The sequence below is a fragment of the Callospermophilus lateralis genome, chromosome 10 (genome assembly GCF_048772815.1).
Source record: "Callospermophilus lateralis isolate mCalLat2 chromosome 10, mCalLat2.hap1, whole genome shotgun sequence".
Taxonomy (NCBI): domain Eukaryota; kingdom Metazoa; phylum Chordata; class Mammalia; order Rodentia; family Sciuridae; genus Callospermophilus; species Callospermophilus lateralis.
Window position 1 is genome coordinate 53,367,659 of NC_135314.1, and position 27,016 is coordinate 53,394,674.

A 27,016-nucleotide genomic window follows, 5' to 3' on the forward strand; every position below is an offset into this window, starting at 1 on the left:
TTATCCGTCATGGTACCGGAAGCCTTAATATATAGTTTGCTTTTTTGTTTGTTTGTTTTTGGTGCTGAGGATTGAACCCATGGCCTTGTGCATGTGAAGCAAGCACTCTGCCAACTGAATTGTTTGTGCTTTTAGCAGTGGAAAAATCGTATTTTGAAAAATTTTGATTTAGTATACCAGTAAATAATGACTCAACCTGTAAAATGGTAATACAGCACGATCACACCCTTCTTTTGAGTACACCATCTCAACTAACATTGTAAATTGAAGGTTTGATTTCTGACAACGACATTTCCTACTAATTTACAATACTCAGTTTCTGTGGAGTAATATTTAAGCTGTTTTCAGTTCCTGATGTTTTGCTGGGGATTATTGGATTTAGCTTCACACATTCTACTCAAGTGCTTTACAACTGAGCTACAGCTCGATCCTTTCCAGTTTCTGCTTTTAGTTCTTTGCTTTCATGGACCACAGGAAGAGTTGTAACATTTCTCAGTTTTTAAGGTAGTTTCCACAAATGGCCAGTGTCCACCAATTAATTCTTGGTTAGCTGGGTGCGGTGGCACACACCAGCAGCTCCGGAGGCTGAGGCAAGAGAATGGCCAGTTGAAAGTCAGCCTTAGCAATTTGGCGAGGCCCTGAGCAACTCAGGGAGACCCTGTCTCTAAATATAAAATACAAAAAGCGGGGGAGGTGTGGCTCTGTGGTTAAGCGCCCCTGGGTTCAAACCCTGGTATTAAAAAACAAGGTATGGGGTTCAGTAAAACAGTAAAGAACACAACTGATTTTGTAGGAAATGACGTTACTTGTTAAATGGGACTAAAATTAGTGACGAAAGTGTTCTTCACACAGGACTACATTGTAAAATATTTTGCAGCTGTACATATGTCCATTTGAGAACTGGCATCTAGTTATGGCAAATCTAGTGAATTAAAAAGAGCGAAAAACCTCCTTGGTAAGGACACCTACGTACTACACCACCGGCCCACCACCGCTAACCTTTCCGGTTTCTACTGCGCAGCCCACGTGAGCCGTTAAATACCATTTATTGGCTGGCTCTGCGCAATGAGACGCTACGGACACAACCTGCTATCATCTTGTAGATGACACTAGCCAATCGAAAGACTGCTTTTCTTTCCTTTTCTCGGGCTGGTCCCTGGAGCGGCGAGGGGCGGGGCTGGTCCCGGGCACGGAGGCGTCACTCACTCCATGGTAACGACGCTTGGCCGAAGATGGCGGCCGAGTTGGGTGGAGGAGTGTGTTACTCCGGGTCGGGCCCGGCTCCTAGCCGGTGGCGCTGGAGTGCTTCTTTGTGCGTCAGAGGAGTTTTACTACTGTTAGGCGGCCTGCCGGCAAGCACTACGTCTATTCCCATCTCCGTGGACACCTCGCCGCCCTGCCGGCACCACGTCCCCTCTGACACTGAGGTAGGGCGAAGGAAGGGCGGGAGCTGGCCGGGTGATAGTAAAGTGATGAGGGAGAGTCACAGTAGAGGGTAATGATTCCGAGGGGGTGTTTTGGAAGAGAAGGCGAAATTGGGACAGAGACTGAGCGCTTACAGGGCTGGGACTGTTATTAGCTTCCGACACCCTGCAAAGTGGCCGAATTAGGCACTTAGCAGCCTCACATTTCCGTGCTTAGGTGGTAATACCATAGCAGTGGTTTTCACACTGAGTGTGTATCTGAAGCACTTGTTAAAAAACGAAGATTGCTGCCCCGACTCCCTTTCTGACTCAGTAGGTCTGACTTGAGTCCTCAGAATTGGCAATTTAGTTTCCAAATGGATGATAATGCTTGTCCAAGGTCCACACTTTGGGAACCAGTATCTAAAGATTTGGGGAGAAATTGGTAGGAGAGCCAGACAAAGGCATTGGAGAGATGTTAAGGGTTTTCTGAAAACAAAAATGGTTTATTTTCAAGTTATTTCATTACTTTGCTTGCTTTAATCCTGTTCTCCCATCCTGCAAGTGCCTGCCTGCCTTCTTCCCACCCAGTCGTTTTTTTTTTTTTTTTTTTTTTGTTTTGTTGTTGTTGTTGTTTTGTTTTGATTTGGTTTGGTTTTTTGCTTGTTTAAATCCTTTCAGCTTCAGTTCAAGTCTCCCTTCAGGCATTTAACCAAGTACTGTTCTGTGGTAATGGCTTGTTTTCAGGCATGTCATGTTTTGTAGTTAAACTGTAACATTCCTTGAATAAGGTTTGTATGATATACTTTGATTCCTTCACAGTACTTAGCTCAGACAGAGGTGGACCATAATCATCCCCCTCCCCCTCCCCTGCAGTACTGGGAATTTAATCCAAAAGCACTCTACCACTGAGCTACGTGCTTAACCCTTTTTATTTTGAGGCAGGGTCTTGCTGAATTGCCTAGGCAGAAGAATTTGCCATCCTTCTGCTTCAGCCTCCAGAGTCACTGGGATTACAAGCATGCCCCACCTCTTTCAACTATTAGTAATCAGAATTGAGAAAAGGAGGAACAGTACTTAAGGCAGGGCTGCATGTTGTGATTGGCTTAGATTCACCTAGAATTTTTTTTCATTTTAACCCAGATAGCTAAGCTCACTCATTTTGGTGGCAGTTTCCAAAAATGTTAGGCCTACTGATTGTAACTGAGTTGAAGTTTTGTTGCTGTACTACATATTATAACTTTTATCATGACACTGCATTTTGGCTGAATTCATTTCTTTAAAAAATTCCACAGAGCCTTGCACTTCCTCTTTGAATCTGGGTTAAAGTGAGAGAAAGTAGTTCAAACAACCACAAAACCTTTTGGGTAGAAAGAACCTTGGTAGCTGTTTTCTTTTTCTGACCATTGGGATTGTACAGATCTCCAACCTGGTTTTCATTTGTTTGTTTGTTTTTTGGGAGGAGGGAGGTTGTTTATTGGTGATGGTGGTGCTTGTTTGTGTCTGTGTGTGAGTGATGCATGATGCTGGGGATCAAGCTCAGGGCCTCACTCATGCTAGACTGACATTCTACCACTGAGCCATAATCCCACACCCTCCAATTTGTATTCCACCCATAGGGTAATTTTTTATTTCTAGAGGTATCCTCTTTGTTTTTTGGAGATGATCATTGTTAAAGTCCTTTTTATAGAGCTGAAAACTTCTTGATATTTCCCAATATTTCTATTCCTGCCTCTTGACTGAACAAGGTTAATAGTGATAGTGCTTCATATATTAAAAGCAGTCTATTAAGTTCTCAGGTGTCCTCATTTCTAATTAGTTTCCCTAGTTTTTCATAGAATATATAATAGCATGTTGTCCTCATCATTCTCCTTGCTTTAACCTGGACAAAAAGTTAAGGTGAGAACTATTCATCATAATTCATTGTATTCATGCTGGTGACTACATTTCTGTTACATCCTACAGGCATTCACTTACAACCTGTGTGTGTGTGTGTATATCTGTTATGGTGGGATAAAATACAGAACACTTTGACTTATTTAACCTGCTGTCAACCAAAATGTACACATTTTTACTTTTTATTATATATATTAAAACCAGAATAATATGGTAAACCCCCGTGGGTCTAGTCACTACTTATCAACATTCTGCCATTCTTTTTTCATATACTTCCAGTTATTCCCAATCACCCCACTTGACTTAATGTTATTATAAAAGGTTTTCTTTTCTTTTTGGTAAAATTTGCATGTATTGCAGTGCCACATGCATCCATGCAAAATCCATAACCTATCACAATATAGAACTTTTTCATCACTCCATAAAGTTCCCACTGTCCTGTGCCAGTTATGTCTTTCCCATCCACCATAGGCAACTACTGTTCTAATTTTTTTTTTTTAAACAGCAGGTTTGTTTTTCCAGTTCTAGAACTTTGTTTATAAGGGTAGAATTTTATGATCTTGTGTCTGGCTCCTGCTCACAACTATTTCTATGAGATTCATGTTTTTCTATGTGATAGTAATTCCATCCTTTTTATTGTTAAGTATTCCCCTGAATGCCCAAATCATAATCTGTTTTTGCTTGATCTCAATTATTTTCAGTTTTGGGGTATTGTAGAAAAAAAACATCATTGTATAAGGGTTTTATTAGATGTGTTTTTATTTCATTTTGTAAATACTTAGGAGTACATTTGCTAGGTCAGAAGGTAGGTGAATATTTAATCTTATAGAAAATTACCAAATCTGGGGTTGGGGTTGTGGCTCAGTGGTAGCATGATTGCCTAGCACGTGTGAGGCACTGTGTTGCATCCTCAGCACCACATAAAAAATAAATAATTAAACAAATAAAAGGTATTGTGTCCATTAAAAAAATGTTAAAAAAAAGAAAACTATCAAATCTTTCTCCAAGTTCTGTACCATTTTACATTCCCACCAGCAGTTTATTAAGCGTTATGATTGCTGCATATCCTTACCAACAGAGGTTTCTTCCGAGAAGTTTTTGTTTACCCACCAGCTCATAAAGACATTCTCCTATTTTGTAGAAACTTTTGGGGCTATGATTCATTCTCAAATTGATTTTTATTTTTATTTATTTTCTGTGGTACTAGGGATTGAACCCAAAGCCTAGTATATGCTAAGCAGGCATTCTACCACTGAGCTACATCTCTAGTCCTTTTTTATTTTTTTGGTACCGGGAATTAAATTCAGGGGTACTTGACCACTGAGCCATATCTCCACCCCTATTTTGTATTTTTATTTATTTAGAGACAGGGTCTCACTAAAGTTGCTTAGCACCTCACCCTTGCTGAGACTGACTTTGAACTCATGATCCTCCTGCCTCAGCCTCCCCAGCTGCTGGGGTTACAGGCTGCACCACCATGCCTGGCTTCCAGTCCTTATTTATTTTGAGAAAGTATCTGATTAAATTACTGAGGCTGGAAAATTTGCAGTCCTCCTGCCTCAAAGTCCCTGGAATTGCAGGCATGTGCCACTGTGCCCAACTGGGGTTTATTTTGTACAGTTTTTGTTATTTGTTTTATTTGATTTTTTTGACTGTTTTTGGTAGCACTGACAGTTGATTCCAGGACCTTCTGCATGTTAAGGAAGCTCTCTCTCACTGAACTATACCCCCAGTCTTATTTATTCTTGCAAATAGCCCACACTGGCCTTAAAATTGTGATCCTCCTGCCTCAGTCTCCCAAATAGCAGGGATTACAGTTGTATATACTGTGCCTGACTTATTATTATTTCCTCTTTCTACTTATTGTGTATTTACTTTGCTCACATTGCAAGGGGGAAAATTTAGGTCATTTTTTTTAGGTTCTTTTTAAAAATTTTTTTAGTTGTAGATGGACACAATATCTACCTACCTACCTTTCTTTTTTTCTTCCTTCCTTTTTTCCTTCCTTTCCTTCCTCCCTCCCTCCCTCCCTCCCTTCCTTCCTTCCTTCCTTCCTTCCTTCCTTCCTTCCTGTGCTAAGGATCAAACCCAGTGCCTGTAAATGCAAGGCAAGTGCTCAATCACTGAGCTACAACCCCAGCCCCGTTTTTTTAGGTTCTTCAGGTCAATGTAAACATTCAAAGTTAGAAATGCTGGGAGTGATAGATTGCTTGCCTAGTGTGCACCAGGCCCTGGGTTCACACACAGACACACACATACCAAATAAAGAAATTTCTATGTACATCTTTAATTCCTTCCCACAGATTTTGACACTTTGTATTTTAATTATCATTTATTTAAATGTTTATTTCCCTTGGCAACTTCTTTTTTGATCATGAATTATTATAATTGTTTAAAATGTATAATTTATAAATATTCAGTTCTTATTGTTAATGGTTTCTAATTTAAGTGTATAATAGCTTCTCTAAGATATCAGTTATGAAATATGAGATTATTTTAGTCATAGCTTAAACTATGTTGTAGCCTTTTTTTTTCCCCCATGTATAAAGAATATATGTTGTTCTGGACATGGTGGCCCATGCCTGTAATCCTACCAATTTGGGAAGCTGATTCAAGAGGATCGAAAGTTCAAAGCCAGCCTCAGCAAGAGAGAGACACTAAGCAACTCAGTGAGACCCTATTTCTAAATAAAATATAAAATAAGGCTGGAAATGTGGCTCAGTGGTCGAGTACACCTGAGCTCAATCCTCAGTACCCATCCCCCAATTTTTTTTTAAAGGGTTGGAGCTGTGGCTCAGTGGTTGGGTGCCCTTTAGCTAAATCCCTGGTACCAAAAAAAAAAAAAAAAAAAAAAAAAAAAAATATATATATATATATGTTGTATGGTTATTGAGTGGATTTCTATACATGTCAATAAGGTAAGGCGATAGTATACTTCATATTTCCTATATTCTTAAATTTTTAGTCCAATTGTTAAGATTTTAATCTTTAAGATTATAGATTTGTTTCTTTCTTTAGTTCTGTCAGTTTTGCTTCATAATTTTTGAGTCTCCTTTAATTACATGCATTCACATTTATAATTTTTTATGTCTTTTGATGTGACCCTTTATCATTTTATCTGATATTAACTATACCCATTTCAGCTTGTTTATGATTAAAGTTGACTGATATATCTTTACATCCTTTTGCATTTATTTTTGCATTTATTTGTGTATGTGTGTGCTTATGCATTTTAAGTAATATTTTTGTCTTTTTTTGTGTGTGTATGATACTAGGGATTAAACCCAGGGCATTCTATCCCTACTTCCCTAGTCCTTTTTCATTTTTTATTTTGACATAGTGTCTCGCTGAGTTTCCAAGGCTGGCCTCAAACTTGACATATTCTTGCCTCTTCTTCTTTTTCTTCTTCTTCCTCTTCCTCTTCAGTATCAGCAATTGAAACTTGTGGCATTTAACTACTAAGCCACCTCCCCAGCCCTTTTTAATTTTTGTTTTGAGATAGGGTTTCATTAAGTTGCTTAGAGCCTCACTACTGGCTTTGAATTTGTGATTTTTCTGCCTGAGTCTCCTGAGTCTCTTGGATTACAGGCCTGAGCCACCATGCCTAGTTTAATCCCTAATCTTTCTGATATTATTGTAACTATATAAATATATTATAAACATCATTTTAAAAAAATTTTAATATTCATTTCTTAGTTGTAACTGGACACAATCTCTTTATTTTATTTATTTATTTTTATGTTATTACAGATTTTTTTATGTTGTTGTAACTACATGTAAGCCTCATGATTACAACTTTATATTTTTTCCTTTAAATATTTTTATACCTGTAAAGAACTGAAAATATAAGAAATATGTGTATAATTGTATTGAGGTTCCCAAGACCACTGCAGATTTGGTGATGTGCTCACTGGACTCAGCATAAAATCATGTTCACATTTAAGATTTATTTCAGTGAAAGAACGTAAAGCAAAATCAGCCAAGCATAAAGGATTATGATTCAAAGACTGGAGTAAACCAGCAAAGAGTTTTAAAGTCCTCTCCAAGAAGGTTCACATAGACTGTGCTTAATTCTTTCATCAGTGAATTCTATCATTATGCACAAAGTGCTCACTACCAGTAAAGCTCATCTGAGCCTTGGGGTCCAGGGATTTTATTGGAGGTTGGGTATGTAGGGATGATTATGTAGAGATGATTATGTAGAGATTATTTTAGCCACTGAAATTTCAGACTCCTGGAAATGAGGAATTGTTCACCACTTTTGTGTACAAGCACTTTAATTAGAGAGAACCACCCTTATCATTTAAGGAAGTTTTAGATCAGCATAGAGAACAGCTTGCCATTCAAATTCCCAGATGCTAGTGGAAGGTCAATTTTGCAAGCAGGCCTTTATAAAGAACAGTCTCATTTCTGCTATTAACTCTTCTGCTTAGTAGTCTTTTATGTCTCTTGTATATTTACCATTTCCAGTGGCCTTATTCCTTCCTCCAGAACCATGTTAACATCTACTATCATTTTCATTAACAAATACTGTGAAAAACTTCCTTTAATGTTTTCTGTAGTATATGTCTGCTGGTGATGAATTTTCTATTTGCATTTTTCTGAATGAATTCCCCTTCACTTTTTTTTTTTTTTTTTTTAATTTGGGGTCTTGCTATGTTGTGATGGTAGGCCTCAAATTTGCATTCCTTTTCCCTTTAATCTCCTGAGTAGCTAGGATTATAGGTATATCCCGAAATGACTAGCTTTCTTTTCGTTTTTGCTGTTTCATTGGCTATAGATTTATATGTTCAATCTGTCCTTTAGCCCTTTAACAATTGTTTCATTGTCTTTCATTGTCTCCATTGTTCTTGATAATAAGTCAATACCATTTGTATTTTTCTTCCCCTCCTGTATAGAATGTGTTTTTTTTCTCTCATTGCTTTCAAATCTTTTTCTAACTTTCCAGTGCTCTAGTCTCTGAACACTTTGCTGTAAGTCTAACACAAGCCAGTAAAGCTCTGCCTTTTTTGCCACTCCAAGAGACACAGAATGTGAAGTGCTTTCGGCAAATCTCAGAGATATTATTTCTGTATTCCAAGGGTGGATTTTTCTAAGTTATGTCTGGTTTTTAGTTGTTTGTTTGGGTTTTGGTTATTTTTGTTTGTTTCAGTACTTTCAAATAGTATTTTAAAAAAATATTTTGTCCCTATTTTATAATGTGTTCTCTGCAGGGAGATGATATCAAGCTACCATTCCATTTCTGGAAGCCAGCGGTTCTTAATGTCTACTTCTACAGATTACTGCAGTGCTTCATATCTCTGATTTTGTACTTTTCATGTTGTCTATTGCATTTAAATTTAGAGATATTAATTCCTGTTTTGTTCTTTCAGATCTTTTCTCAAATATCACCTCCCTGGAGCATCTCCTTATTATGTTTCTTTAACTTAAGTACCCTCCTTCTGTGATCTTTATTTATTTTATTTTAATAATTATTGGATTTATTTGCCCTTCATTACCTTTAGGTCAAGGATTGTACAGTTTATATTTGAATCCAAGTGCCTATAACAATGCTTTGCATATGAAAGCATTTAATATGTTTTTTTTAAAAATATTTTTAGTTGTAAATGGACTTAATACCTTTATTTTACTTATTTTTATGTGATGCCAAGGACCAAACCCAGTGCCTCATATATGCTAGGCAAGCACTCTTAACACTGAACTACAGCCGCAGCCCAAAAATATATGTTTCAATTAATTAATGTAGGCTGTAGCTGTAGCCCAGTAGTAGAGGATCTTTCTAGCATGCATAAAACCCTGGGTTCCATTCACAGCACCCAAAAATAAATAAATAAATTTGTTAGTTTTGGCTCTTTGTTTAATTTTTTGAATCTTAAGTCATCTTTCATTTTTAATATATTATGGATGCAAAAGAATTTTTTTATTGTTGTTTGTGCTGTGGTACTAGGAATGAAACCTATGGCCTCACACATGCTAGGAGTACTGTACTCCTGAGCTGTTGAGAGCCACAGCGGAAGGGGCCCCAGCAAACTAACAGCTGCCAGCTGATGATTGGCTCACAGTGGCCCCAGCAAACTTCCAGCTGCCAGCTGATTGGCTCCTCTGCGGTGATGCTCATTGGGCTGTTTCCCCGCCCTTTCAGACCATGGAGCTGCTCACTGGGGGACTTTTTTGGCTCTGCCCACATGACCCAGCCAATCGGCCTCAAGAGCAGGAGGAGTTGCGGGGTTGAGAGGCTTGTGGGAAGCCAGTGGTGGCAGTTGGGCTCTGAGGGAATTCCTGAAGAGCTTGTGTGGTCCATCCTGTGTTCTAAAAATAAAGTTAGTTTCTGCTTGATAAGTGGCTCGTGAATTATGCCCAGCCAGACTGCGGCACTGAGCTACATACCCTTTTTAAAGAATTTTATTTCAAGACAGGTCTTGCCAAGTTGCCCAGGCTGGCCTGGAACTTGCAATCCTCCTACCTTAGCCTCTTTAGTAGCTGGGATTATAGGCATGCATCACCACATTCAGCTAAAAGAAATATTTTAAAGATTTTATACTACTTTATCAATTTTTCACATTAATTTTATTAGTGTTATTGGTTTATAGTTTAACTCATTCTGAAGAAAGAATATTATGTTCCATTTTCTTTGTGTTTTTAGTTTTTGAAGGTTGACTGAATATGTTTGTGTTTTGGGCACTATGGATTGATTGTACAGTAGTTTAGAAAAGTATACAGTTAATTATAAAATCTAATGATGTTCTATGAAAGTGATACTGTTGAAGTTAAAGGAAGGTGAGATCATTTCTTTTTTTTAAAATTTATTTTTTAGTTGTAGTTGGACACAATACCTTTATTGTTCTTACTTATTTTTATGTGGTGCTGAGGATTGAACCCAGGGCCTTGATCATTCTAGGTTGAGCTCTACCACTTAGCCACAACCCCAGCCCGAAGGTGATATCATTTCTATCAGAGAGGATTTGAGGAATGTTTCAGGGATTTCATGCTACAATCTTCTTGCTGGAGGCGGAGGGTTCTAATTTATGAAGAGGAGGAAAGACCATTCCAAGGAGGGAAAAGCATAAGCAAGCATGAGAAACAGCAGTGCAAATGAGGAGGCAAGGAATCACAATTTGTGTTCAGAAACCAAATAGTTTAGTTTCTCCAGACATAAGTAGTGAAGAGAAAGGTGGAAGAAATAGTCTTAATGAAAATATAATAGTGAACATTTTTTGAGCATTTATTTTATGTCAGTCACATTTATGTGTATTATCTTATACTATTTACACACAAGAAATTTGATCACAGAAAAGTTGGGTAACTTGCCTAAGATCACAGAGTTAGTACATAGTGGAGCCAAGAATGAAGCCCCAGAAATTTAATTCTAGACTCTGGATCTTTAACCACTGGCTTCTAGAGATCTTTGATATATCAATATAAGAATTTTAGCCTGTAGGTTTCTTAAAATCCAGTTGGAAATACCATATTCCTTTGCTGTGCTTAGACATTTCTGATGACTTTTTACTAGCCATAAAACAGTCTGGGACTGGGGCCATCCCTCAGTGCTGCACCACTTGCCTAGCATATGCAAGCCCCTGGGATCATCCCTAGCACTGAAGGAAAAAACAGTCTGTTATCTGGAGATGTGGGTTGGAATGGAATGAAAGGGAGAAGAGCTTAGAGGCAAGGTATCAGGCCAGTAGTGCAGGCAATATAACCTATGAGTTGTTATATATTATTGGATCAAAGGCGTATAGTAGGGCTGTTTCCTATGAAACATAAAATTCCATTGTCTTTTCTATAAACCCTCATAAACAATATGTGATTGTTCATCCTTAGAGTTAAAAGAATGGAGTAGCATACAGCTTACTTTTAGTTTAACTGACACATTTTTTTCCTGTATTTTAAAAATTTCATTAAGTTTTTTTTTTTTAATTTATTTATTCTTTGGTGCCAGGGATTGTACCCAGGGTTGCTTAACCACTGAACCACATCCCAAGCCCTTTTTAAAAAATTTCTGTTTTTTTTTTATTTTATGAGACAGGGTCTTGCTAACTTGCTTTGTGTTTCACTAGGTTTCTAAGGCTGGCCTTGAATTTGCAATCCTCCTGCCTCAGCCTCCTGAGTCACTGGGATCACAGGCATTTACCACTATGTCTGGCTAAGAGTTGCATCAAGTTTTGATACTGCTGAGACCTTTCTTCTCTTTTATTCCTTCCTTTAAGAAATTATGAAATGAGAAAAAATTCCAAGTGAAACACCTGGAAGTTTTTATCCTCTTTTTAGAATAATTTAAGATACTTTTAGTGTCTTCCTATCATTTTCTGAACACACAAAATTCCAGTAAGAAATATAGTAGGAAACTAGATAAGCAGCAGAGAAACTCAGACCTTTTTGGCAGCTGGCATTACCATAACAATTTATTCATGTGATGCAAGTTCATAGTATTCTTCCAGATGATAGAAGTTGCTTGGGAGATATTTGAGGTTATGAATGCTGAAATCATGGAGGATGAGCTAAGGGACTTTTTTACTAAGTATAAATTTGAAGTTTGGTTATTGATTTTTAAGTTTGGATCTCAGTTAGCTAACAAAATTGGTATATTTTATTATATATAAATACTACCTCAATAAAGAAAAAATGTACGTCTTCTAAAAATTGTTTTTCAAAACTATTTCTTTTTCTAGGTCATAAATAAGGTTCATCTTAAGACAAATCATGTTGTAAAGAGAGATGTTGATGAACACTTAAGAATTAAGACTATCTATGATAAAAGTATTGAAGAGTAAGTACACTAGTATTTTGTCATCTTTTTATTGTTAATCTAAATATTAAAGATATTTTCTTCTGTTGCCTGAAGTAATAAAGTTCATAGCTCAAACTTTAAAAAACACTAGTGTAGTTTTAAGATGGAATTAAGCAGGGGCTGGGGTTGTGGTTCAGTAGTAGAGCATTTGCCTAGGATGTGTGAAAGCACTGGGTTCAGCACCAAAAAAAATAAATAAATAAAATAAAGGTGTTTAATCCATCTACAACTAAATATATATATGTGTATTTATAAAAGATGGAATTAAGGGCTGGGGATGTGGCTCAAGCGGTAGTGCGCTCGCCTGGTATGCGTGCGACCCAGGTTCGATCATCAGCACCACATACAAAGCAAAGATATGTTGTGTCCGCCGATAACTAAAAAAATAAATAAATATTAAAATTCTCTCTCTCTCTCCCTCTCTCACTCTCTCTTTAAAAAAAAAAAAAAAAAGATGGAATTAAGCAGAATATGTTTTTAGCTGAAAAGCCAAAGACCATAGGAAATGATTAAATACCTTAATCAGAACAAATATGAATCTTCCTGCATGTTATCAATAATAGATCTGGAAGGCTTTTGCCAATAAGTAATTGGAGAAAATACTAACATAAACTATAAGAAAGTTTGCCAAATTATTAAACAAACAGATTTTATGTAATCTAAGAAGTATCAGAAAACAGATGAATTATGAGTCCATAGTAGTTTATGAAGAACTATTAGAAGTAGTTTGTCTTTCCCTATACTTAACATTCTCAGATGAATGAGATAACATGTGATCATACTTAGCCCTGTGGTTTGGCACAGAATGATCCTCAAATACTCACTGTGGTAAATGGGAGATTTTTGGAGACAGATACTATTTCCACACAGCGTTCCTTGGGGCTCTTGACAGATGGAATCTGAACAAATGAGAGTGCTTTGCCTCAAGAGTGGGAGTTCTTATGTTTTATGTCATTATTTTCAGGTTGCTCCCTGAGAAAAGATACCTTGTAAAGGTATGTAATAAATACTTATGAATTAGGACATTTAAAATTAAAATTATGTGTGTGTGTGTGTGTGTATGTGTGTGTGTGTATGTGTGTGTGTGTGTGTGTGCGTGTGTGTGTGTGTGTGTGTGTGTGTGTGTATATATGTATTTTTTTTCCCCCCAGTCCTGGGAATTGAACTCGGGAGCAAGCTACAACTGTACTATACCCCATCCCTTTTTATTATTTTTTCGAGACAAGGTACTGCCAAGTTGCTGCTGACTTCCAACTTGCAGTTCTCCTGCCCCACTCTCCCATAAAATATATAAATATATAAAATATATAAAGGTCTGGGGTTGTGGCTCAGGTAGAGCGCTTGCCTAGCATGTGTAAGGAACTGGTTTCAATCCTCAGTACCACATAAAAATTAAAATAAAGATATGTGTCCACCTAAAACTAAAAAATAAATATTTTTTAAAAACCCAGGACTTTTATGAATGATTAAATAAAAGATGTTGGTAGTGAATATATTTATCATTTTACCAAGTAGTTTTTGTTACATCCTCAATGAGATTTTGTCAGTATTTGGCATGAAATTAGTTGCCTTATTTTATAATTGATATTAAATCAGTCTTCTCCTTTTGTACTTCTTGCTCAAGTTTTTGGGAACGAGGCATGCTGGGGTAGGGTGAAAACGACAACTTTTCAAAAACGTTGAATACACTTTTCTCTTTGTGGGAATGTTCATTCTTTTTTTTTTTTAATATTTAGTTTTTGGTGGACACAACATCTTTATTTTATTTTTCTGTGGTGCTGAGGATCGAACCCAGCGATCTGCACATGCCAGGCGAGCATACTACCACTTGAGCCACATTCTCAGCCCCTGGGAATGTTCATTCTTCTGAAGATTAATTGACCTGATAGTGTGATATGCCAAAGTTGTTTATAAATATGCAAACTTCATCAGATTTTTAACTGATGTGAAAGTCATACACACATACACACATTAAACCAATTCACTATAGGATAGAGAAATTAGTGAGTTTAAACTTAAGATTTTTTTTAACATAATCTGCTCCTGAGAGAGTCTAAATCAGTCTTAAACTTGAAGTTATCTGGATTAATAATTAAGATTTATATTTTCTAATTTTTTATTTAAATGAAAGTAGGGAAAGAAGTTTCTGCCTAGTTCTCTCTTCCCAAATTCAACTAGAGAACAAGGAAATTTCTTTCCACCTAGGTTCACTCTTTGCTTATGCACTGCCACACAACCTTGGACTAGGATCTGTATTCCAGAATTGTAAGGGTTTTCTTTCTTGTCCCCTCAGTCATTAATATACTGTGCTTACTTATTTAACTATAATTTATCCCTTGACTATAATTCTTATTTTTTTTTTTTTCCTTCTACCTATTATTTAGAACAAACTTTTCCCGCAAGCTATTTCGTATTTAGAGAAGACTTTTCAGGTTCGTAGACCTGCTGGCACTATCTTACTTAGCAGGTAGGTAACATTAAACACTGGTTGTTTTCTTCATTTAGTACTCTGCACTCCTCATTCTACCAGCATGGCAATGTATAAGATTTATACTAGAATATTTTATTATATTGTTCTTACAGACCAAACTGCAACATATATAAAAAGAATGAAAAAGCACCTGCTGGATAATTATTCTTTCTCTAATTTTCCATAATGAGGTAGTCTACAGAATCTTTTCCAAGGGTGGTATGGTCCTCTGTTCCCCAAACCCCCTTCATCTCTCCTTCACATGGCCACAGTATTGACTTCATAAAAGTATTTAGGTACTTGAAAACCCAGATCAGGGGGATTCCCCACAGAACTAGAATTCCTTCTTAGCCTATTTTTGTAACTTAAACAGTAACCTAATAAGGTTACTAGTGAAGTAACATAGCACTTACTAGTTTATTGCATTGTTTTTAACTGTTGTGAACTATTCTTTCTTACTTTTATTATTTTTTTTTTTGTATTTAAACTTTCATATACAAATGTACCAAAGACAATGTGCAACAAACCAATACCTGCGGAAAGAAAATGATCCTCATAGATACTGTACTGGTGAATGTGCACCACATACAAAGTGTGGACCAGTTATTGTGCCTGAGGAACATCTCCAGGTAATTCACCCTTCTTTTAGCAATGTTTTTTACTCTGTAGTCTAACCATGGGAGCACATTTGAATCTTTTCAGTGGGAAATTTTTATAGATTCAAATATAGAGCTTTAGTAAGTTTATTTTTCTACCAAAAGTATAATAGTTAGATATGCTGATTCTGTTTTTTCATTGCTTTTCAAGTGCATTTAATGACATTTACTTTCATTTGTTTTCTTCCCCATTTGTCTCTGAAGTGCTGAATCAGTTTAGCTTAGAACTTTATCCTTATTTTCCAGAACACCTTTGAGCACTTATATACTTACCTCAAGTTTTTTTTTTTTTTTTGTACTGAACATTGAACCCAAGGGTGCTCAACCACTAGCCAGTTGCTTATTGCCTTGCTAAATTGCTGAGGCTGGCTTTGAATTCATAATCCTCCTGCCTCAGCCTCCTGAGCCACTGGGATTACAGGTGTGCGCCACCGCATCTGGCTTACCTCGGTTTTTTTAAAAGGGCAATTTGATATCCCTTAAGATATGCTTCAACCCAACTTACACATTTATTCCAAAAGTACTAATAACTATGTGGGCACAATGGCACATACCTGTAGCTCCAGCTGAGGCAGGAGGATTGCTTGAGATTATGAATTTGAGACTAGCTGGAGCAACACAGTGAGACACTGTCTCAAGGAAAAAAAAAAAAAAAGAGTATTAACTATCTTCTGTGTGTTCAAGGGTGTTCTTTGTAAAACGATAAGTATACATATGTAAGTTATGTTATAACCATATAATGGAATACTATGCAGTTGTTTTAGAACAAAGTAGATCTCTATTACTAACTTGAAAAGATATTTAAGCTCTTAAATGAAAAAAAATTATCAATGTGTTTTATTGAAAAATACAGATATACATAAGTTAAAAATTATGAAATAGTCTAGAGGAATGTGTATGTTAAAAAATCTGTACAAAAATCAAAATGTTAGTGGTTTCCTTTAAGAACTAATGGTAACTACACAGCTTTAGTAACAAAAACTACATACAGCATAAAAACAGACATGAAGACCAGTAGAAGAGAACAGAAGACACACAGACAACCCACACAGAAGCCACAGTCATCTCATCTTTGACAAAGATGCCAAAAAACATAAGGTAGAAAAAAGATAGCCTTTTTAAATAAATTGTGCCAGGAGAACTGAGTAGCCATTTATAGAATGAAATTAGACCCCTATCTCTTACACTGCTCAAAATGGATGAAAGACCTAGGAATTAGACCAGATAACTTAGAAAAACAGGGTCAACACTCCAACAAATAGGCACAAGCACTGATTTTCTTAATAAGATTTCTGAAGCACAAGAATTAAAACAAAAAGGCCGGGTGCAGAGGCACATGCCTGTGTAGTCCCAGCGGCTTGGTAGGCTGAGACAGGAGAATTGCAAGTTGAAAGGCAGCCTCAGCAACAGGCAAGGCACTAAGCAACTCATTGAGACCCTGTCTCTAAATAAAAAAATACAAAATAGATCTGGACATGTGGCTCAGTAGTCAAGTGCCCCTGAGTTCAATCCCTGGTATAAAAAAAATACAAAAAGAATTAAAACAAAGAATAAGTGGAATGGCATCAAATTTAAAAGTTTCTGCACATCAAAGGAAACAATTAAGAGCCTACAGAATGGGAGTTTGCTAGTTACTCTCTGAACAGAGGATATCCCAGAGTATATGAAGAATTCAAAAAACTTAAAATACCAAGAGCACAAATAACTTAGTCAATAAGTGGGCAAAAGAACAAAACAGACATTCTCAAAAGAAGTAAGCCAGGGACTGGGGTTGTGGCTCAGTGGTAGAGCTCTTGTCTGGCATGTGTGAGGCCCCGGGTTCGATCCTTAGCACCACATATAAATAAAGAAATAAAATAAAAAATCCACTCGCAACTAAAAAAAAAATATATTAAAAAAAAGAAGTAAGCCAAATGGCCAAAATATATGAAAAATGTTCAACATTTTTAGCATTCAGGGAAATAAAAATCAAAACTACCTGAAATTTCATCCCATCCCAATTAGAATGGCAACCCTCAAGAATGGAAATAACAAAAAACACTGGAGAGGATGTGGGGAGAAAGGAACACATAAATTGTTGGTGAGACCGTAAATTATTATGACCATTGTGGAAATCAGTAGAGCAATTCCTCAGGAGACTAGGTAAGGAACCAATATATGACCCAGCTATTCCATTCCTCAAGACTTATCCAAAAGAACTGGAATCAGCATACCATAACAATACATAATGTGTATAGCAGTGCAATTCACAAGAGCCTAGTTAGGGAACTAGCATAGATGTCATCAACAGATGAATAGTTAAAGAAAATGTATCTATTCACAATGGAGTTCTATTCAGCCATAAAAAAGAATAAAATTGTGCCTTTGGTGATAAATCAATAGATCTGGAGAATATCACACTAAATAAATTTGTATAAGCCAGACTCAGAAAGCCAAGAGTCAAATGTTTTATAAGCTGAAGCTACAGAGAAATAAAGGGAATCGCGTGAAAATAGAAGGGACATCAGTAGTGTAGAGATAGGGGATCTGAGGGGAGGGGAAAAGAGGAAGAACTGGCGAATAAAATTGATCAAATTAGGCTATATGCATGTATGAATATGTCACAGTAAATCCCATTTTATGTATAATTGTAATACACCAATGAAAAAAGTATGTGTATTTGTTTATATTGTAAGTAAATAGAAGGAAGACCATATATTTTAGATTAGATTCCTTTGGAATTTTTTTCTTAAGGTATTTGAAGCTAAGTGAAGGCACCTGTACAATTGTACAGGTTGGCACCTACAATTTGCTTACTCAGTTTTACTTAACTGTTTCAAATTTCTTGAGTGCACAAGGAGCTTTAGGGACATGTTTAAAATTTTAAACAGATTGTTGATTGTATCCCTATCTCTTTCGCCAAGGCACTTCCTAGATATTTTAAGACTAATTTCATTATTTTTTTTTCTAAGAGTTTGTTCATTGCTTTTAATTTTCTTGGTTCTTCCAAGTTCTACTTCCTACTTCTTGAAAGTTCTGATTTTTTTTAATTAAGTAGATAATCATGAGAAAGAAGCTTAAAATTGTAAACTTTTTGTAATACCAGCTACTAATAGGTTAAAATAATTGAATTTTAAAATTATAAAGATATGTTATAGAAGCAAGAGTAAATAACATATATTTTCTATTAAGTGAAATGGGAGTGTCTGGGTCTTTTGTTTTTGTTTTTTCTTCTTTCTGCAAGCATAGCTTAACCTAAAAAAATTACTGATTTTTTTCTAATTGCAATTTGAAGAGTCAAAGTAAGATTTGCCTAGAAAATACTAGAAACAAGTCTCTTACTACTGAGAGGGGTGAAAAAAGAAAACTAGAAACAAGGGTAATAATCATGGATGACTTTAATTTTTTCTTTGTATGGTTTTATATTATCAAAATTTTTAAATAAGATACATGGATTTCTTTACAATAGGAAATATATTTCCATTAACTAAAAGGTTTTTTATTAATTAATTTTGAAATAACTATAGCCTCAAAGAAAGTTGTAAAAATTGTGTATAGGACATTGTTCAGTGGTAGAGCATTTAGCATGTTGAGACTCTGAGTTCAATCCCAATCACCCCCTCCCCCCAAAAAAAAGTATATGGAAGTTTCTTTTTTTTTTTTTTTTTAAGAGAGAGAGAGAGAGAGAATTTAAATATTTATTTATTTTTTTTTTTGGCGGACACAACATCTTTGTTTTTGTATGTGGTGCTGAGGATCGAACCCGGGCCACACGCATGCCAGGGGAACGCGCTACCGCCTGAGCCACATCCCCAGCCCTGGAAGTTTCATCACTAAGTTTTAGGGTTTTGAAACCTTTTTAATTTCTATCTTTTCTGCATACTAGTTTTTTGGCCTTTATAAAATAAATCATACCATATTTAGATATATACTGGATTCACTCTTAAGTTTTGTCTCTTTAGCTACCCACGTCTCTGGTCTGATTTTTCTGTTCATCCCTACTGGTGCAGCAATGTAGGGTTTGCCGAGGGGGTAAGTGGCCCTGTGGAGCAGTGGGTATGCTGGATCAAGAGGGTGTCCAAGATGCAGACTTTGTCCTTTATGTTGGTGCTCTGGCCACTGAGAGATGCCGCCATGAAAACATCATCTCTTATGCAGCCTATTGTCAGCAGGAAGCAAAAATGGACAGGTAAAGGTTTCTTTGAGATTTATTTTATAAGATCTAATCAGGGAACTCTTAAACCATATTTTTATTGTTACCATTACAGGAATTTTACATTTGACAATTGCCTCTAGTAGTAAGAAATAACATGCTGCCTGGGTTTAAAGGGTGCCCCCTCTTCCTCTGTGGTAGGACTGTTATTCATATTGGTAATAGAAGTTTTCTGGTCAGAATGAAGAATAGTGAAAAACTCATTTGACTTTTTCTTCTCCACTCCTCTTTCATTCTGATCCTATCTTTTTTACCCATAAACTCCAAAGAAAAAGTGTATTGTCAAGAGAATTTTCTTTCCAGGTGAATACTTCTGTAAAGAAACAATTCAGTTGTTAATTGAGAATAAGTTAATTGTCGTATCATTTGTTACATATGCTGCACTTAGCTAAATAATCACTTAACAATTCAGAAACTTCTTTGTTTTTTACAAATGATTTTTAAAAAATTTTCATGGGGAAGCAGCCTAGCCTTGAAATGAAAAGTTAGTATATATACAGAAGATTGCCTGTCATACATCAAGCAAATCAGTTAAAAAAAAGCAGTAGAAACTGGACTGGAGTTGTGGCTCAGTGGTAGAGCTCTTGCCTAGCATGCATGAGTCACTGGGTTTGATCCTTAGCACCACAAAAAAACAAAAAACAAAAAAAAACTAGATAAACAAAATAAAGGTATTGTGTCCAATTACAACTAAAAACATTAAAAAAACAGTAGAAACTGATGCATGTCTCAGAATTGACTATATAGACATTCTCAAATTTAATAGAGGGTAATGTGTCTAATTCATGTTCATGTAAGGACCATTGCTGTGGTGCAAAACATCCATTTATTGACTCCAACATAAAGAGCCATTTTTTTTTCTATTGGTGTAATTTACTTGAAGAAAAATTAGAAAACTTAGTTGAATCATGTAGACAATACGAAGAAAATGCTGGTATATGCTTCAGAATTGTAGTGTCAATCTTTTTGATTTTTTTTTTTGCCACTGGGGATTAAACCCAGAGGCATTTTACCACTTACCACATCCCCTGTTAATTTTCTATTTTGAGACAGGGTCTTGCTAAGTTGCTTAGGGCCTTGCTAAGTTGCCCAGTCTGGTTTTGAACTTGCCATCCTCTTGTCTCAGTCTCCAAAGTTACTGAGATTATAGATGTATGCCGCTGTGCCTGGTTTGTATTGTCAATCTTAAAGGTACTTAAGGAAGTAAAAGTAAATGCATTATGAAAAGCAGTCTCTTAGTGTGATAAGATGTAATTGTTGACTGGTGAAATCAATTCAAGTCTTTAGACTGAATGTTGAGAAAGCTAAGTATCAACTATTGAGTATGTTGCTGTAGAAGAAAGTACCGTTTTTGCAGATTATGTATATGCTAGTATTCTTTTTTCCTTGAGGAGATGCCTTTAAATTTATAACTTATAATTATGAATGATGTCTTAATAGCTATGAAATTTGCTAGTTAAAGTATTAAATGAATAAGTTACTTGATAAAATGAGATATTTAAGAAAAGTGGATATCTTTGAGAAGTATACTTTCCCAAAAGGAGTGCTGCAAAATCATATTTTTATTTTAACTTTAACTAAGCTATACGTATCAAATGCACACAAAATCTTATTTTGAACTTATTAGAAAGGGTCAAAATAAGATTGCAAAGGAGAATACCTAATACGAGTCCATATTTGTTTAATAAAAATCTATGTATGTATTTGAATGTGCTAAGGAAAAAGTCAGAAATAGGATTACTAGTCATCCCAGTTTGTCTAGGACTGCCCTGGTAGTATCATTTGTTAACACTGAAAGTCTCACATTCCAGGAACCCCTCAGTCCTGGGCAAACCAGGATGACTAGTTACCATAAAATGGATGCACATAATATTGTTGATGGAATTTAGTAAGTGTAGGGTATAAAACAGGTAATATTCACTTTTTTCTTTGTACATTCCAATATTATGTTGCGTTATGTATACCTTTTGACAATGAGTTTTTATTACTTTTCTAAAAGACCCATTAAAATGAACCTTATGTATTAGAATAAGAAAGACATCCCTGGAGAAGTGAGAAGAAAGATGAAATCCTGGATTGAGTCTAAGTTAGTTAATCTCAGTTCAGCATCTCATAATGTGGAAAGTACCAAAAATGTCTAGTTGTCTTCTGGTGAGAGAACCCAGCATAGGAGTCACACAAAGGAGAATCCCCTTAAGTGAGAGATGTGTTTCATTGTCATTGTTATGTTTATTTATAGCTATATTTATTTACAGCACCTTAATGTTTGGTTTGTTTGGTATGAATGAGTAGCTAAAAGAATAAATGTTCTTTGTACCATGACTATGAAACTACTCATATCTAGGGAAAGATTTTGTTTTTTTCTGAGAATAGTATTGATATTTATAGAATGAGCAGTACAATGTCTCCAGTATTTCTTTTTTGAATCTTTTTGAAGGAATCTTCCTTCAAAACTGGTGTATTTCATGAATTCATTCCATTATTATTTGAATGTCTAATATATTGCCAGCAGACGAGGTGAACAAAATACACATGTGCACCCACCTCATGGAATTTACAGATTTCAGAAGAAGACAGGTATTTGTTTAAATTTTAATTGTAGATATGTGATTTAAAATATTATACTTTATAGAAAAATACTTTGTACAGGATGTTGTAAAAGGGAGTAAAAGGAGAAGATACATTTCATTCAGTTGAGCAAGGAAAGCCTCTTGAATAAGTGAAATTTTAGCTTTGACCTGAACATCGATAGGCTTTATCCAAGTAAAGAGGTTGGAGAAAAAAACTTATGTTAGGAAAAAGCATGTATACATTTTGCTGTCAGAGGTCACTTCAGTGGACACTGTGTTAGAAGAGGCAGACAGAACTATTACTTATTTTAAGTGCTGTGAGAGGTCCATGAAGTAGCCACATGTGATGGCTCATGCCTGTAATCCCAGTGACTTGGGAGGCTGAGGCAGGAGAATTGCAAGCTTGAGGCCAGTCGCAGCAACTTAGTGAGACCCTGTCTTAAAAAATAAACAGGGCTGAGGATGTGGCTCAGTGGTAGAGCATCCCTAGGTGCAATACTAGAGTGCAAAAAGCAAAAATAAAAAGGAAGTCCCTGAAGACTTTTAAGCCTAGCAATGACATATTTTATATTTTAGAAGTCACCGTGCAATGTTTTGATAAGTAATTTATCTTCGCACTTTTTCTAAGTCTGTTGCTATCAAGTATAAAGAAATGTACTGCATTTTTATTTAAATAAAGTGTATCTTCTTTATAAATAAGGAAATATAATTGGTGAGGTTTGTAGTTTTTCTGTGGTAAATGTTAGGAAAAAAAATGTAGAAGAATCTTCATGTTCCTTAGCATTGTCTGTTTACCATAGCTTTTGAAAGACAAGTAGGTACATGGTAGAAGTGATTTAATCACCCTGGGTCCTAGTGTGGTCCTGAATTCTCCAGTTCTAGGCACACAGAGAGAATGTAGAATTCTGTAGATTCTATAGTGTGTACAACTTGAAAGAAGATGATGGGAAGGTAAAAGTATGTATGTGAATGTAGGCATTTTGGCAGCAGAAGAAAAGGAAAGATGGAAATTAAGAAAGGCTGAGCAATTTTCAGCAACCTGAATGGTTTATTGCCCCATTATATATCTGTTTTCCCTGTCTACTTAGTTGTCTCTATACCTGAAAATATAGGGAAATGCTAAAAATCAAATACGGGTTTTACAATGAAATAATACTAGAATGTACATTTTTTAGTTTATTCCTTTTTTGGTATTACATATTTTAATTTACACTGATATATAATTAATTGGCCATATATCCTTTTATGGAAATAGATTTTCCTTTGTCATGCCATAAGAAAGCAAAGGGTACATGTCTTGAGAGTAAAAGATAGTGAAAGTTAGCCACAAAATTACATTGAAGGGCTGGGGTTGTAGCTCAGTGACAGAGCACGTACTTACATATATGAGGCACTGGGTTTGATCCACAACACCCTAAAAAATAAATAAATAAAATAAATATATTGTGTCCATCTAGGGGCTGGTGATATAGCTCAGTTGGTAGGGTACTTGCATTGCTTGCACAAGGCCCTAGGTTCAATCCCCAGCATCAAAAAAAAAAAAAAAAAGATATTGTATCCATCTATAACTAAAATTTTTTTTAAAGATTTCAAAAAATTATATTGAATATTAAATAAAGGTTTTTCTGTCCTTGAACAGTTTTTCATAGAGAATCATAGATTAGTAAGTATAGTAATAAATATTGTTCTGGAATATAATAAAAATTCGATGTCTATTTTAACAGGCCAATAGCAGGATATGCTAACCTGTGTCCAAATATGATCTCTACCCAGCCTCAGGAGTTTATTGGGATGCTGTCCACAGTGAAACATGAGATTATTCATGCCCTGGTAAAGCTGTTACCTATTCTTTCCTTCATGCTTTAATTTTCTGCTTATTGTGTTCTTATTTTGTTGCATATTTTAAAATTTAAGATTATGTGAATTCTTACATTTTTGTTCAGTAAAACCTGATTAATTAGGTCTCAGCTAATAAAGAATTTTTAATGATAGGATAATGAGTAGGTTGAATTTTTCTATCTAATATAATTAGATATTTGATCTATTCAGTAAATAGGACTTGGGGAGAATGATTAAGCTTCTTCTGAAAAGAATTTAGTAACTTAGAAAAATTACTTTCCTCTAGAATATTTGATATGCTGATACAGCTCTTAGGAAAGCTAATTTGTAAAAGCCTTCTTGGTCTAACATGGGCTTTTTTTTCTCTTTTTTATTTTGTGTATGTATGCATGTGTTTGATACTAAGAATTGAACCCAGGGGTGCTCTATCAATGAGCTACATCCCCAGCCCTTTCAATTTTTTTGTTTTGAGGCAGGTTATTATTACCAAGTTGATGAGGCTGACATCAAACTTGTGATCTTCTTTTATCAGCCTCCTGAGTTGCTGGGATTACAGGTGTATGCAATCACTCTGGGCCATTTGGGCTTTTTAAATATTATATGTACTAACTGATTCAGAATTTCTGTATTCCTTTTCCCTAATTTGTCCAAAATATTAAATTTTACCATATGCCTATGGGATTTAAAGAAATTGCTTAAAACCCTAGGAAAAGTTCTCTGATATTATTTAAGTATGTTTAGGAAATGGAGGGGAACAAAATACACTTGTTAAGAGAGAAAGGGTCACACAGACATAGGTATGAATTTTCTTAGCTATATGATTAAAAATTTGGGGGGTTTGGTGCAAATTGGTTAGCCTTTGGTAGCCTCAGTTTCATTTATAAAATGAGGAAAATAATAGTACATACTACAATTAATTTTATTTCTTGAAGGTTAAATAAGACAGTACATATAACTGGTGTAGCACCATGCTATATGTAATAAGCTATAATAAAATTAGTGGCTATTATTTTTCTTATTTAGTGAGCTATCATGTATGACCTTGAAATATAAGTTTGTCTTTCAATTATCAAACATACTGATTGACAAAGTGAAACTCTAATGTAACTAGATAATAGTCATGTTCTTCACATAAGGAGATACTAAAATGAAATGTTTGTTTGGGCATGGTGGCACGTACCTGTAATCTCAACTACTTGGGAAGCTGAGGCAGGGAGATCACAAGTTCAAGGCCAGCCTGGGCTACTTAGTAAGACCCTGTCACAGAAAAAGAAAAAAAAAGTCTGGGTATGTAGCTCAGTGGAAAAGCACTGCTAGTTTCAGTCCCCAGTACCAAAAAGAAAAAAGGGCTGGAGTGTAGTTCAAAAAGGTATAGCTTTTGTCTATCATATGCGAGGCCCTAGGTTTGATCCTTAGACCAAAAAAAAAAAAAAAAGAAGAAGAAGAAGAATAGAGAAAGGGGGAAGAGGAAGAAGAAACATGTAGAGATAAAAGAATAATCTGGACTTTATTACTCATTCTGGCAAACTTTGAATGACACAGAATCCACAATTAAATCAGCAAAGAAGGTTGTCAAAGAAGTTAAGTAGGTGATCACTTACAATTGATAGCTACTAGGTTATGAACTAGATTATATTTTCTATTTATAAAACATGAAAGTAGTTTTGTTTTAGTTATTAGATTAGGAAAGAAAGCAAGAAAAAGAATCTCACTAATGAAATAGAAGATACCAAATGGCATTAATTTTTCCCCTTTTCTCACCTTGTTGATGGAAGAGGGGATGGGAATTTTAATATTTTATATTAGGTATTGATTATATATTTTTATATATATATATAATATATTTATATATATATAATATTTTATATTAGGTATTGATTGAAGACTTTTTGTTGTTGGATATTGCTTGTAATATTGGGGATTGAACCTAGGGGTGCTCTATCTCTCAGTATTCTACCCAGGCTTTTTTTTTGTGTGTGTGTGTGGTGCTGGAAATTGAACCTAGGGCCTTGGACATATGAGGCAGGCAATCTACCAACAGAACTATATCCCTAGCCCCACCCCACCCCCCCTTTTTTTTTTTTGAGTCAGGGTCTGGCTAGGTTGCCCAGGCTGGCCTTAGCCTTCCAAGACCCTGGGATTATAGGCATGTGCCATGATTCCTGGCTAGTTTAAGACTCTTTTTTTTCCCCCCTTTTGGTACCAGGGATTGAACCCAGGACACTTAATCCCTGAGCTACATCCTCAGCCATTTTTATGTTTTATTTTGAGACAGGGTCTCACTAGGTGCTTAGCGCCTCATTAAATTGCAGAGGCTAGATTTGAATTTGCCTTCTTTCTGCCTCAGCCTCCTGAGCTGCAGGGATTACAGGCATGCAACATCACACCTGGCAGAATGACTTTTTCATAGAAGGTTTTCCTCTTTAAATCCTGAAATTTATAGGTCTAATACCCAGTATCACAAAAATCCTGAGATTTATGAATAAAGGATACTAAAAAGTCTATGAGAGTATATAGCTGTGACAGAGTCTTAGGCTGCTGGTACTTCTGATAGCCATGAAAATCCTTTAGTCTAGGTGCAGTGGTACATGCCTATAATCCCAGCAGCTCAGGAGGCTGAGGCAGGAGGATTCTGAGTTTAAAACTAACCTTAGCAACTTAGCGAGGTACTAAGCAACTCAGTGAGACCCTCTAGATAAAATATTTAGAAAGGGGTTGGGATGTGGCTCTGTGGTTAAGCACCCCTGGGTTCAATCACTGGTACCAAAAAAAAAAAAAAAAAAAACCAAAAATGAAAGAAAGAAAGAAGGAAAATCCTTTTAAAAAAATAGCAATGACTACTACCTTCTCAGAACTAGAGAAGAGCATATGTTTAACTAAGTAATGATTTCTTTTTCTGCATATTTGATCATATAGAAATGTACATTTTCACAGTAATTTTTAATTAAATTCATCTATTTTATTTTAACCAGTGTCAGGCTTGACCATACAATTCAGTGTACTGCTTTCATCATTTCATCTCTTGCCCAGCATTCAGAAATGATAGATGACAGGTTCTCAAACAAGGAAGAAGGCCAAAATAACTTTAAAAAGCAGACAAACAGCCAGGCATGATGGTGCACACCTGTGATCCTCGAGTTTCAGGAGGCTGAAACAGGAGGATCACAAGTTCAAAGCCTGCCTCGGCAACTGCGAGTTAATA

The 27,016-nt window shown here is 35.8% G+C and overlaps 1 protein-coding gene across 5 annotated transcripts in view; it reads left to right on the forward strand.

Moving 5' to 3' along the window:
- Positions 1-1,209: 1,209 nt before the first annotated feature.
- Positions 1,210-27,016, forward strand: part of Lmln (leishmanolysin like peptidase) — a 70,203-nt gene continuing 44,396 nt past the window's right edge. For 4 of the 5 annotated variants that reach the window (XR_013092475.1, XR_013092476.1, XR_013092477.1 and 1 more), the window contains exons 1-7: positions 1,210-1,427; positions 11,969-12,066; positions 13,052-13,082; positions 14,472-14,554; positions 15,069-15,186; positions 19,203-19,381; positions 23,700-23,805. Coding sequence is in view for 2 of the 5 variants with exons in the window: in XM_076868016.2 (XP_076724131.1) it covers positions 1,233-1,427; positions 11,969-12,066; positions 13,052-13,082; positions 14,472-14,554; positions 15,069-15,186; positions 19,203-19,381; positions 23,700-23,805 (810 nt within the window). In the remaining 3 variants the exon portion in view is untranslated. The remainder of the gene's footprint in view (positions 1,428-11,968; positions 12,067-13,051; positions 13,083-14,471; positions 14,555-15,068; positions 15,187-19,202; positions 19,382-23,699; positions 23,806-27,016) is intronic. The other variant, XM_076868015.1, reaches the window with a different exon arrangement.